Below are 14,071 nucleotides of genomic sequence, written 5' to 3' on the forward strand. Positions count from 1 at the left end.
CTTGCGAAGCTCAGAGGAGCACCCCCGACTTCTTTGGGGGGTGCCAGGAGTCGGACCCCCACCGATCAGATATTCACGCCCTGTTCTTAGCCTAGGCCATCAGTACTGTACTCCCGGCAAAACCCCTTTAAATGTTGCACGTGGGCATTTTTGGAGGGGGGGGGGTTTAGGTGGTACAACCGATTCTACACGACTTTTCGGTCCAGGCCCGTTTCACTCCTGTGTCCTGGTCATATTTGATGGGAATTATTGCCCTAGGGGGCAGTTCTGAAGGGGAGGACAGTGGAGCGCGCGATATTACGCATCCACAGACCCCATTATAAGCCAACGTCGGTAGTGTGAACACAGCCGTACGCGTAGAGCACTTTAATGGAGCCCAATGGGGTCTGAGGGGAGTGGTCCGTCACGTGGTAAAGCATTGTGGCCCCCATTATAGAAAACCCCTCTGCCTCATGTCTAGGGGCTGTCAGACCATGTGCTCTACTACAAAAAAAAAAAAAAAAGCCACAGGTTACTTTGTTGAAATGATGACATTAAATACCTCGGAGTTTCCATGGCAACCGACAACACCGTGCGTTATACCCCCCCGAAAAAAAATAATCATATAATAAGACAACGGCTACTAGCAGCCGGCAGTGAAAGGGTTGCAGGCCACGGGTGCGGGCTCCTCACACCCCCACCCCATTAACTCCTCCCCCCCACACCCCCCTTCCTTCCTCCACAGCGTGCGGCGGGAACTTAAAGCGCATTCACAGGGCTGAGTCTCTTCCCGCCCTCCGCGCCACGTGACCCAGCGACGCGTTCTCTCCCACTCGCTCCCGACCAATGGGACCCGGGCAGTGTCCCTGACGTCCCACCCCCTCCTACCTCAGACGCGCCCAAGTTGTCGGGTCGCCCCACCCTCCGAGGAAAGCGAAGGGGGGATATGGGCGGAGCCGCCGCGTCCAGAACAGTTGTACGTCCCGCCCCTTGGTTTAGCTACCACCCCTTCGCTGGGAGGTGGTACTGTCTAGAGCGGGAGCGAGTGTTGGTGCCGAGCGCAGTTGGTCCCTCCTCCTCCTTTCTCTCTCACACACACATTGGTCGGGAGCGAGATTTACCTCACGCAGCAGCGGCCATTGCGCTCCCCTCTCTCGCTCTCCCGCTCTAGGTCGTCGCTCTTCTCCTCACAGCTGCCGCCAGAAGGAGAGGGGGACCCTACCGCGGTGTTTCGTTCCCCACCCTCCCTTTCCAGGAGCGGTCCCTGCACCGCCTGACCGAGGAGCTTCCTCCCGCCTCCTCCCAGCCTGCCAGGCCGGAGCCTGCACCCCCTCCCTTCTCCGCTCTCTTCGCCGCTCTTTATCTCGTCCCCCTCTTTCCAACATGTCGGCGCCGACGGCCAAACTTAGTAAAAAGGAGGTGAACTCCAACCACGACGGAGCGGATGAGACCTCAGGTAAGGGATGCGGCAGCTGTGTGTGTGCGGGGAGGAGGGGGCAGGGCGGCCATTTTCCGCGGCGGAAGGCGGGCTCGCCGGGGCACAGCGGAGAAGGCACTGGGGACCCCCGCGTGGCGGTCCTCGGCGTGCATGAGCGTTGGGCGCCGCGGCGGTCTTTAGGACCCGTGGCGGCTCTGCGCTGTGCAGCCCGCGTTGCGCAGGAAGGAGCCCGCGGCTTCATTGTCCTCCGCCATGATGCTTCCGTCCCGATCCGCATGGCGCAGGCCGTGGGTGGAGGAGGAGGGGTTCCCCAGGGGCCGTTACACCGTAGAACACCGTGGCTCTGTTGCTTTTATCATCTTAGCCGTCCGCGGTGGGGTTCCGCCGTGGGCCGCGGCCTAGCGCCGCCGCCTCCACGTGGTTCCCAGCGGCCTCTGGGTTTTGTCCTTCCCGCTGTATTGAGCAGGCCGCTTCCGCTCCCCCCCCTCCTCCCATGTGATGCGTTTCTTGTCCCCCATTCCTGCCTCTGGCGCCGCCATGGTTGTGATCCCACGTGTGTGAACGATGTTTACTACCGTCCCACAGCCAGGTGCTCCTAGCCCTAGTGTAATCTACAGGTGACCCCACCTGAGTTATCCCCCCACCACCACCTCAAGTCCATTGTGTTTATCAACCAACTTTTATCAGTCTTAGAAATTGATAAATGATCTTAAAGGGTAATAGTCTTGTTGGGTACGTTTTCTTCCATTTAATATCCTGGTGGGGGGCGATGGTGCCTGTTAGGCTGGTCATGTAGCCCTGTAATTAAGTTAACTTTAAAAAATGTAACCCAGGCCATTAAAACCCATTAAAAAATATAATTTTTTTGGGGGGTGTGGCTTCATTTTTTGATTTGCAGTGGGAATGAATGGACTAGCCCCCCCCCTAAATAAATAAATAAATAAAATGTATGCTTCTCACATACTTTAATCACAGGTGCTATTAAGAGGGGCCCCCACACACACACTAGTCCAGTGATGGCTAACCTCCGGCACACCAGCTGTGATGAAACTACGACTCCCAGCATGCTCCATTCATTCCTATGGAGTTCAGAGAATAGCCAAGCAAGTGTGCATCTTTGGAGCTGTAGTTATACCACAGCTGGTTAGCCATCCTAGCATTAGTGGGTCTGTTTCGGACTCTCCACCCCATCCTATAGATGATTTTTGGGGTAGAGAAGTGGTGGGTTAAGGGAATATTTTCGCCCAATCCTTTTTGTTCTCTCCTAAGATAAGCCACCAACAGAAGTGTCTGGCAGTGGCTTTCTCCCCATTGAATACATATGCAAGTTTGGCAGAGCCGAACGTGTCTATGGAGGGGTATTCTTTAGGACTGTCCTTAAGGTGCAGATGCCAAAAACCATGTGTGCGTGTGTGCAAGCCTGTAGTTTTCGTAGTAAACTGTTGGGAAAAAAAAATCAACAATCTGCAAAAACGCGTGCCCGTTATCCGTCCAGAGCTATAAGTGGAGGGAGTGGTTTTTGACCATTGTGCAGTACCATATCCCTACAAGCCCAGCCATTATCTGAGGATAGGCGCTGCAGGTGCCTTACTATGGCATTGGCAATGACAATGTGTTTGTATTCTATTAGGGAGCCGATCTTTAACTTAAGGGGGTATGTTATATATCCTGATAGGCATACAGACAATGAGTGGCTTGATGAGACGCTCGACCTAAAGTTTGCTGTCTCTTATTGACTGACAACTTGTGACTTGTTTTCTGCAGTTGGATATGGGGCAGTAAATTAGTCTGCAGCTTTAATAGACACCGGCAAGTCGCTGAAATAATGTTACCTTTTTATTTTTCAGAAAAGGAGCAGCAGGAAGCAATTGAGCATATTGATGAAGTACAGAATGAAATAGACAGGTATGTCATCGCCTTAAAAGTGGTAGCACAAGTGGAGTAAGTGTTAAACTATTTCAATGGAGCGACACACAGGCATGTCCACCGATCCTTTCAACTCTATGGGACTGCTGGAGGAGCTGAGTGCTGGACTTCACAAGACCCACAGAGTTGAATGGTGCAGCAGACGCCCATGCGTGCGAAACCATTTTTGTCAGGTCTTCTCTGATCGTGTGGTTAAGATAAACCCTTTTACCTAAACATCCGTTGCTCTGTTATGTTGGTTCATTATTAATCCAAATGTCCTTCCCTGTGTAGACTGAATGAACAAGCCAGCGAGGAAATCTTGAAAGTAGAACAGAAATACAACAAACTCCGCCAGCCATTCTTTCAGAAGAGGTCAGAGTTGATCGCCAAAATCCCCAATTTTTGGGTTACAACATTCGTCAACCACCCACAAGGTAAGTTCATATAGTGAGTGCATGCCTGTGATGTGGTAGCAATTCTCATGGGAATTCACATGGTGTTGCTGCCTGCGCATACTACAGATCCCCCTCCATAAGGGTCTCCTCTGCTTAAAGAGGAGTTGGTAATACTCCATGTATAGCAAGGTTGTTAGGGCTCATGCACGCAAACGTATTTTGTTTCCGTGTTTGTTTGTTTTTGCATCCCGTATGTGGAACCGTTCACTTCAACGGGGCCACACAAAAAAACAAAAATGACTGTGCATTCAGTTTCCGTATGTCCGTTCCTCAAAAAGCATAGAATATGTCCTATTGGCCGCATTACAGGCAAGGATAGGACTGTTCTATTGGGGGGCCAGCTGTTCCGTTCCACAATATATGAAATGCACATGGACGTCCATATTTTTTTTGCGGACCTCAAAATATATACGTTTATGCGCATGAGCCCTTAGACTTTTGGCGGGAAATGGGGACACTGTACAATGAATTGAATGACTGCTTCTGCATTTATTTTCTGTGGGACTGCCAAGGTATTGTGCAACCTCATGGCATTTGTTCCAGTCCTTATGTGCTCTGTTTGCTGGGGTCCTTAAATGTCTAATGTATATGCTGGGTTCATTTGCAGTCTCTGCGCTCTTGGGTGAAGAGGATGAAGAAGCTCTTCACTATCTGACCAGGGTGGAAGTGACAGAGTTTGAAGACATAAAATCAGGCTACAGAATAGATTTTGTAAGTCACTGGATATATATAAGATGCATATAATTTCATTATATAAAGTGTTTGCTGCTATTACCTGTTGCTATGATTGTCTGTTTTGTCTTCTGCAGAATTTTGATGAAAACCCTTACTTCGAAAACAAAGTCCTCTCTAAAGAGTTCCACTTAAACGAAAGTGGAGACCCTTCCTCAAAGTCCACAGAGATTAAATGGAAAGCTGGAAAGGTATGTGTTCTTGTCCCTGTTCATACTGTGGTAACACCACCTGGGCTTTATTAGATCTATATTGGTTCAGTAACGGAGTGTGAAACTACTGATATTCTGTTATCAGCTGTTTCAGGCTTTTAACAGGTCAACTGTAGTGTTTAAAAAGTCTGGTGGCCCACTCATCACTACCTAATGGGGTTTTCCATCATTAGGATAGGTCATCCATATCAAATTGTCAGGCGTGCTGCAATCATCTGTTTAAAGACCTTGGCACTCTGTTTCCTGCAGCCTTTTCCTAGGCACAGCTCGGTCCTGTTCAGATGAATGAGGCTGAGCTGCAATACAAAGTACAGCTGCTATCAAATAGACAGTGGTGATTTGCATAAGTAACTGCTCAAACAGCTGATTGGCAAGGGTCCCAGGTGTCATACCCCACCTATCTGATATTGATGACCTTTCCTTTTAAACAGTATTTGTTCGTATTAGCGTCAAGTCTTATTCTCCATGTTGGAGTCCGACACCCATGACCCCTGCTGATCAGCTGTTTGAGAAGGCAGCGCCGCGGCCTTCTCACTGTTTACCGCTGGCCCACTGACGTTATGACCAGTATCAACTAGCGTGGGCGGGGCTAAGCTCTGTTCACTTGAATAGAGCTTGGCCCCGCTCACACTAGTTGATACTAGTCGAGACGTTAGTGGGCCGGCAGTAAACAGTGAGAAGGTTGCGGCGCTGCTGCCTTCTCAAACAGCTGATCGGCAGGGGTCCTGAGTGTTGGACCCCTGCCGATCAGAAGCTGATTTATCCATAGGATAGATCATCAGTTAAATGAAATTGCAGAACCCCTTTAAGTAATAAGATTAGAAGGCAAATTTTGTTATTGCTGTGGATGCAAAGTGCAGTTGTATTGCCTCAACTATAGGTACAGGCCTTCTAGTCATTGTGTAGCAAATGGAGGGGACCTATGGTATTGTGGGTCTTTTTGAAAAAGTTCCCCACACCTAGAAAAGGGGTTGTATGAGCAGAATTTATTTCCCCCCCCCCTCCTATCTGGATAGTGACACTCTTCTCCACAGGCTGTCTCTTATTGCGGCAGAATCCCATTTACTTAAATGGGCAGTGGTACTAGACCAAGACCATGGAGACGTGCAAGTTTCTCTTGATACTTTATTTTTTATTTCAAATGGGATCATTGGTAACTTAGAAATTGCTCAGAATATACAACTTTGGGTGCATGGATATCCTGTTGTATGTGACTTGGGCCCTGCCCATTAACACCCAAGTAAACAGATGTTCTTTAGATACTGTGTACCACTCTTAACTGTGGGTGTTCACAGTGCAGATTGTGATTGCGGCTGGCATGTCTGGTACAAAACTTATTGTCTTGTCTGATGTTTTAGGTTTTCAAATTTCTTCTTACCTTTCTGCTGATTTTTATTTTAGGATTTGACAAAACGTTCCAGCCAAACACAGAACAAAGCCAGCAGAAAGAGGCAGCACGAAGAGCCTGAAAGCTTCTTCACTTGGTTCACAGATCATTCGGATGCTGGCGCTGATGAGCTAGGAGAGGTCATAAAGGATGACATCTGGCCTAATCCATTACAATACTACCTGGTGAGTAGCTATACATGGCCCGTATAGACGGCTCCAAGTAGGTTTAGGCTCTATCATGCTAAATGGTTTACTTTGCCTCTTGAAGGTTCCTGATATGGAGGATGAAGAAGGCGAAGGGGAGGAGGAAGATGATGACGATGAAGAGGAAGAAGGATTAGAAGATATTGATGAGGAAGGGGATGAAGATGAGGTTGAAGGAGAAGAGGATGATGATGAAGACGAAGAGGGAGAAGAAGCGGAGGTATGTACGTAAAATCTTCTCACTTATTATGCATGCAAATGAGTTGTAGCATTGCTTGATTGACTTTGTTGTAATAGTGTAAGTTGGGGGTTTGCTGTTGCAGCTGCTTTGCCATTGGAACTCAAACAGCTGGCAGGGGAGTCTGCTAAATCAGTGACTCCGCTGCTAAGACCATATTCATACAACCTTGTGATGGCTGTACCTGTGTTGCCGACCGCAAATCTGCAGAATGTGGGCACTAACAAAGTGCACCATGCATCTACTTGCAAACCTACTGACTTCAATGGGTCTGCAAGATGAAGCAAAAAATAGAACCTGTCCCATCTTTTGCAACGTGAAGGCACCTGAAAACACAAAGCTGTTCTGGGTCCATGCCTCCACCACAAAAGACGTGTCTGTGGTCTGCCGCATGGGTACAGCCATTACACGTTGGTTTAAATGTATCCTAAGGGATAGATTCACATCTTAGGGCATTGCTGTGTTCATAGGAATTGCCTCTAAATATTCAGCTGCCTTTTTAAAGGGGTTGCTCTGAACCCAGACATATCCTCCATTTTCACCCAGGTAGCCCCCTGTTGAGAATCGGTGCATTTCATGCTCAGATGCTCTCCATTGCCCTGCACTTTTAGATTTTTTTTTTATTTTATTTTTTTTACACTGCTAGGCGGAGGTTTTCTCCTAGCAGTGTTGCCAGTGGCATCACCGACTCTGATGGGCAGGATTTGGTGCTGCCATAGCCATTTTACAGGCTAGGGCAGCGCTAAAGCCTGCCTACTAGTGCTGGTGACATCACTGGGCTCACTGCTAGGCGGAAGCCTCTACCTATCTTTACCCATGGAGAGCCCGGTACGTCTCCAGAAAAAGCCTCTTCTCTGTGCAATTCATATCCTCATACACACACAGCCCCCCTGATATGTCTGGGTTAAGCTCAAACCCTGGACAACCCCTGTCACTTGCCCTTCTATTGTGTTATGTATAATTTTAGCAGGAAGTGTTGCAGCTTGTGACAAATGGCTACCGCTTAGCGCACAGCTTAAAGTTGGGGAACTGGCACATGCATCCACATCGCAGAACAGCAGTTGCCCAAGAAACAATACAATTGTATGTAGAATGTGTACAGTGCAGGCGTAGCGGAGACTTGCCATGGAGGCTGTACATTCAGTCATAAAAATTAGTTTTATGGCAGACTAGAACCAGCTCCTCTGCTGAGCCTCCTGGTGGGGACTGCTGGGTGTGTCTAGCGAGTGACTTCTGGTTCTTTTGCTTTCATGCTGCTTGCCTTTACAGTAGTCAATGCATGTCTGTCCACTAAAAAACAAAAGATATGTTAATCTCTTGAAAAATGTGGAAGCAGTAACTACTAATCCAGAGACTGTCACTGACTGGAAGCCCTTGTATTATTCACACATTTTCTTCTCTTTGCAGGAAGATGAAGGTGAAGATGATTAAGATTGCAATGTTTGGATTCCACTTTTTTTTTTTTTTTTTTTTTTTTCTTTTTTTTTTTTAATCCTGTCCCCGGGAGCAAGATGCTGTTGTCTTTTTCAATTTACCCTATATTTTGTCCCTCCCCCTTTTTTATTTTTATTTTTTTATTTTATTTGTGTGTGCTTGGTCGCCTTGTTCTTGGTCTTTTTTTCCCCTCTCCTCTTTATGCCATGGTTCATAACTTTATTTTTGGGGAGAGGTGAGAACTAAGTAAAAATACAGTGGCAATCTCTAAACCTGTTTCTGTTCCCAAGTCATTCTTCTCCATTCAATAAACAATATACATTGTACCATTCTATGGTGTATGGGGGCCTAAGTGCCCCTCAGCCGCCACCACTGGTGGAGGCCGAGGAGCATCCAGGACCTTGTGATTAGTGGTCTAGCTTTTTCACTTGATTGATTTTTATTTTTCTTCCTCCTTTCCTGTGTATCGGGCTCAGAGGTTACACTGTCTCCATGTGAATATGGACAGATAACATTTACCAACATGTATCGGTCGTTTATTATTTTTTTTCTTTAAAAAATGAAAAAGTACAAAAAAAAATTAAAGCAAACAAAACTGGGGGAGGGTTAGATGGTGGGGTGGGTTTTCAGAGACGTCAGGGAGGGGTGGGAGGGCTGGGTCGGGCATTTTGGAAACATGGCTTTTTCTCTTTGGCATGTTTGTGATGTTTTTGACGACATCCATGCAGTTTAAGACACTTCTTTTAAAACGAGCAAAAATAAATAAATCAGGTGGGTCTCTGCTCTGACAACCCTTCAGGGCCTCCCCTTAAAGGACCCTGCAGGCAAATATTCGAAACGGACATGAGTATACTTCTAATTTTTTTTTCCCTCTGGAAAGATAAATGCTCAGTTTTAAACATTAAAGTGTACAAGTTGCTTTGTTACAATAAAACTAAATGTGTACACAAAGGGACTACTGGTTTTCACTTGGATGCTGCCTCCTTCCCTGCCTGTATGTATTCACGCACCCTCATGTGTTGTCATATTTTTGTGTTCAGTTCTCATCACTTTATTTTTTTGTCCCCCCACTCTCGCTCTCTCCTGGCTTATCCCAGACTGATATTTAAATGTTTTTTGATACAGGGCATTTTGTAGTAACCTCCAAACTAACCGGCTAAGCAAAACCAGAGGCACATGGTGCTGGTTGTCAGCACCTCTCTATACTCCGTCTAGGATGGAGTTTTTGTGGTTACCCAATTTTGTAATTTGCTTGGCGGGTGTGTGTAGGCACTTAATCTGATTCCTAGTCTGTTATAAATCTACATATTGCTGTCAGATTTATGCCTGTCAATCTACACTACAAATAAAGTAATTGGTGTGATCTGTATGTCGGCTGTCACGTTTTATACCACCTGGAAAGAGGGGCATTAGGACGAGGCCGATTCACGGATGTAGGCTGCAAATGCTGGAAGATATCCTGTTACAGGGGTATTCCATCTTGGCCATTGATGGCTTATTGTAGCAATAGGCCATCAGTGTCAGAGAGGTGAGGGGCCCTACCTTTCTCCAGAACGGTCCCCAGAAACACTGCACCACCAATGAAGATAACTCATTAATTTATATACAGGAGACAGGAGCTGGCTCCCAACCTCTAAGAGCGGTAGCTGTGATCCGCTGCAGTTAACCCATCAGGTGTGGCCCTTCATTAATGGCGCAGTGGCCACAGCCCCTCCTCTCATTGATGGCAGCGGCACAGGGGGAGGGAGACACTGCTTTCTTCTCCCCTGTGCTGCTGAGGGAACACAGAGCGCTGACAGTAGCACGATCCTAATTCCTGATAGGTTATCGGAATATCAGCAAAATAGATACCGATAACGTTCAAAATCCTGACTATCAGTAAAACCGATAATTGGTTCATTCCTAGTATGCATTCAATTGTTGAGATGTGCCAACCCTCTGTCTAAATGTGACAGCACGTATTTTCCTTGTGGCCACCTGTAGCTTTAAAGTGGGCATCTCGATTCTGTATGGGATGATGGGAGTGAGTAAATACTTAGGATCACTCAGTGTGAGCCGATGGGTTACGTGGATGCAATAAATTGAACAGTATCTCCTACAGAACCAAAAAGCCCATCTAGGTACCATGATGAAGGTTGTATTTATTGCTGTATCAACGCATGTCACCACGTGTCCTTGGCCTTCTGCTAGCTTCTCCTTCCAAGCCCTGCTGGCACGTGCATGTTTGGTTTAGCTGGACAAGGGAATATGCTGCTGCTGGCAGGAAGCCTTTCAAACACAAGGATCGGGCATGTTGAAGACCAATCCCTGAATTTGTTCGTAGAGTAGGAATTGGCCTATGGAGACTGACTCACTTAAACCCCAGAATTTTTATGAATGTGGGGTTTCCTGGAAGGAATAAAGCTGGGAGTGTTAGTTGAAGAAAAAAAAAAAAAAAGTTATAGCCCGCCACGTGTCACCTTTAGAGGACCGCTGAGGTTTTGTTGCAGAATTAATTCCTGAAAACCATTTAATACTTGTGACTGGGGCTCTTTCTGCTGCATGGATCTCTGCAAACTCCGATGAATGGGACGTCGATGGGCATGTCTGCTGCTTGGGAATTCATCCTTACAACAGGAAAGTCGTCATCTGATCCAAATCGCAGGATGCCATGCCTACACCGAGGGCCCTGCTGCCAGTGGCTAATGTATGCCAACAAGCCGGAGCCTGTGTCCCCTGAACGCGCAGGCGTTGTAAACGTTACATTCTGCTGTAGAGAAAGCTGCAGACCATGTGGCTTATTAACATTCATGGGGGGTGTTAGCCTTCACTGGCCCTGAAGCATTTCTGGAATTTAAAGGGTTATTCCATTTTGCATGCTATTTTTAATTTTGGCCTAAATTTACAAAAAAAAGTCACTCCCCTGCTCCATTGCAGTCTGTCTCCTGGTCGCTGGCCTGACAGGGTCACGTTCGCTGCTTCCGCCGATCACTAGCCTTGGGACTTACATGCTGGTTGCGGACAGTGGTTGGCCACTGAGGTGCACGTGACCATGTCCAGATGTGTACACGCTAGGGACCTTTGGCGCTGGAAGGTAGCGGTGCGCAGCAGGTCAGGGCCCATGCACACAGACATAGTTTTGGACCCATTCATTTCAGTGGGGACGCAAAAGTATGTCCATTCCACGACAACCCGCAAAAAGATGGAACAGGTCCCATTCTTGTCTGTTTTGCAGACAATGATAGGACATTTCTACAGGAATGTGAAAAAAAATGGCAGCGTGCACTCGGCTGCGATCCGTTTTTTTTGTGGAGAGCAAATGCGGTCGTGTACATGAGCCCTTAGACAAAGTTTGCATCTCTATCATAGATTCCATTGCAGGTTCCATGTAAAAAGACAGAAAAAGTCTGCACCCCCCCCCCCCCATTATAGACAGTGGTATGTGTCAGTCGCCATTTGCATCCATCTCGTGAATGATCCTCTGCTGCACCATTCAAAAAAGACACACAAGCGCAGATGTGAACACAACGGTGAAGAAAATCCTAAAAATGAACATTTATTTCCCTACCTTGTGTCTGTCCAGCCCCTGACTAATAATGGGGTATCCCGTTCTGGTGGTAGCTGCGGCATCCCTTTCATGTATGAGAACACAATGAGGATAATGACCGCCTCTGGCTATGGGAATCCTCTTCCTTTGCAGCAGAGAATGTATAATGTTTGCAGACGTGTGTGCCTGACATGGCAGCCATTGTGAACCCCACCTCTAGTTACCAAGGTACTGACCGCAGCTTATCTCATGCTTCGTTCTCAAGGCCACGTTACAGCTTAGTGTGAGATACACTGAGCCGTAATAGGGCTGTGGGAGTAAAGGGTTAATCTTAGGTATGTATAGAAGATAAGGACACTATAGATTCAACAGGCCTTGTTGCCCCTAGCAACAAATCACAACGCAGCTTCTATTACTGAACCTGCTTGGGAAAGATGAAAGCAGCGATGTGATTGGTCGGCTTCGATGGAGGAGGTGGGCCTCATTTATCCAAACTGTCTAACAGCAACCAAAGCAGTCCTTGTCACCTATAGCAACCAATCAGAGCCCAGCTTTTATTCTCTCAGAGCCCTTTAGGAAATGAAAGAGGAGCTCGGATTGGTTGTTATGGATAACTAAGACATTTGTACTGTTGGTTATGATAATTGAGGCCCAATGTCTAGGGAACCTGTCATGTGGATATTTGATTATAATCTAATTATATACAATCGTTAACTACTAAAAAGTGCCTTAGATGTATTCACTTACTGGTGTGACAGATGGTTACCTCATAATATACACACAAAGATGCTGCATGCTAATGAGCTGATTTGAGTCCAGCGTGATGTCATTGAGTCCTGCGTATATATTTAATTCAGAGCTATAGCCACTCCCCTGCCCACCTGCTGCTGATTCATATGGAAAAAACCTGTCAATATGCAGCCGGTGGGCGGGGAGAGACAGGAGCTCATGAATATTAATGACTCATCATTATCAGCTGGAGCTTTTCAATACAAGATGTTGGCAGATTGACTGGGTCAATTAAAGAAAGTGACCCAGCATTTTGCTAAGAGAATCAGTCACTTATTTATGTTGCCCTCAGTTAGGACACCATAAAACTGGTGACAGGTTCCCTTTAAGAAGCACCTTGTGTATAACCTGGGTCTTAGGGTGTATTCAGCTGTAGTATTCCTTCAGTGAGTCATGTCACACGGCTGTGCAGCAAAAACGATGCGTGTTTTTATTGCTAATTGCGGCGGTTCTGCAGCTTACACGGGTAAAATAAATGAATGGTGATATTTACCACAGACGGGCCCCAACTCTGCAAAATACTCAGTGTGGACGGGCCCCAACTGTGAAATACAAAGAGTGAATGGGTCCTAAGGCTTCCATTTTTTACTGACTTGTGCTTTCTGCACATACCCATTGATTTTAATGTGTTCACATATCAGTGTTTTTTTTGCTGACCTTGGGTTGGTCGTGATTATTTTTTTTACTAAAGACATGCACTACTGTGGTCCGTGACGTGGACCAAAACACCCTTCATCGTCTATGGGGACGCAACACAGATGGCATCTGACTGCTGGAAATTAACCGCCAGCCTAGCAGTCTCCGTGGAATATGGATGACATGCGGAGGGCACGGGGACCAAACATGGATATCTTCACGGATAAAACACAGAGCCGTAACAGGGCACCCAGAGGGATGCCGGAGATCACACTATATCCTGTAAATGATAGCCTGTTTTTAGAATAGGCCTTCAATACCAGATTGGTGGGGTGCCAACTCTTCAAAACCTCACCGGTCAATTGTTTAATGGGGCTGTGGCACTGATGGTTGATGGGGCTGTGGCACTGATGGTGGCACTGCCGCCCCTGTCAGTGTCTCCTGCACACTGAACGGGATGAAGCTGCAATATCTATGGAGTGCATGCGGTAGCATCTTAAACCATCTTAGGTTAGACCATCAATATGAAGTTAGGCCTCATACACACGACCGTTGTTCTGGTCCGCATCCGAGCCGCAGTTTTTGCGGCTCGGGTGGGGACCAATTCACTTCAATAGGGCTGCAAAAGATGCGGACAGCACTCTGTGTGCTGTCCGCATCCTTTGCTCCGTTCTATGGCCCTGCAAAAAAAATATTGCATGTCCTATTCTTGTCCGTTTTACGGACAAGAATAGGCATTTCTACAATGGGCCTTCCGTTCCACAAATTGTGGAAGGCACACGGCAGCTTCAGTCTTTTGCGGACCGCAAAAAACTGTACAGTCGTGTGCATGTAGCCTTAAAGGGGTTATCTCATTTCAGCAAGTGTCATTTATCATGTAGACATGGTTAATACAAGGCACTTACTAATGTATTATGATTGTCCATATTGCCTCCTTTGCTGGCTGCATTCATTTTTCCATCACATTATACACTTGCTCGTTTCCATGGTTACGACCACACTGCAATCCAGCAGCGGTGGTCGTGCTTGCACGCTATAGGAAAAAATGTCAGCCTCTCTGGTGACCGTGACTGTGGGAGCATGCATTGGCTGGTGCTTTTTCCTATAGTGTACAAGCATGACCACCACTGC

The 14,071-nt window shown here is 46.9% G+C and overlaps 1 protein-coding gene across 2 annotated transcripts; it reads left to right on the plus strand.

Moving 5' to 3' along the window:
- Window positions 1-1,029: 1,029 nt before the first annotated feature.
- SET (SET nuclear proto-oncogene) lies at window positions 1,030-8,940 on the plus strand. 2 transcript variants are annotated; one of them, XM_044269122.1, is made up of 8 exons: window positions 1,030-1,435; window positions 3,265-3,322; window positions 3,617-3,759; window positions 4,388-4,491; window positions 4,590-4,703; window positions 6,126-6,296; window positions 6,382-6,541; window positions 7,963-8,940. In XM_044269122.1, coding segments are annotated over exons 1-8 (825 nt in total). In that variant the 5' UTR covers window positions 1,030-1,362; the 3' UTR covers window positions 7,965-8,940. The 2 variants fall into 2 exon arrangements, with proteins under 2 accessions (XP_044125057.1, XP_044125056.1); XM_044269121.1 differs by having other exon boundaries at window positions 6,382-6,537.
- The last annotated feature ends 5,131 nt before the right edge of the window (window positions 8,941-14,071 follow it).

Source organism: Bufo gargarizans, chromosome 9, assembly GCF_014858855.1.
Source record: "Bufo gargarizans isolate SCDJY-AF-19 chromosome 9, ASM1485885v1, whole genome shotgun sequence".
Lineage (NCBI taxonomy): Eukaryota > Metazoa > Chordata > Amphibia > Anura > Bufonidae > Bufo > Bufo gargarizans.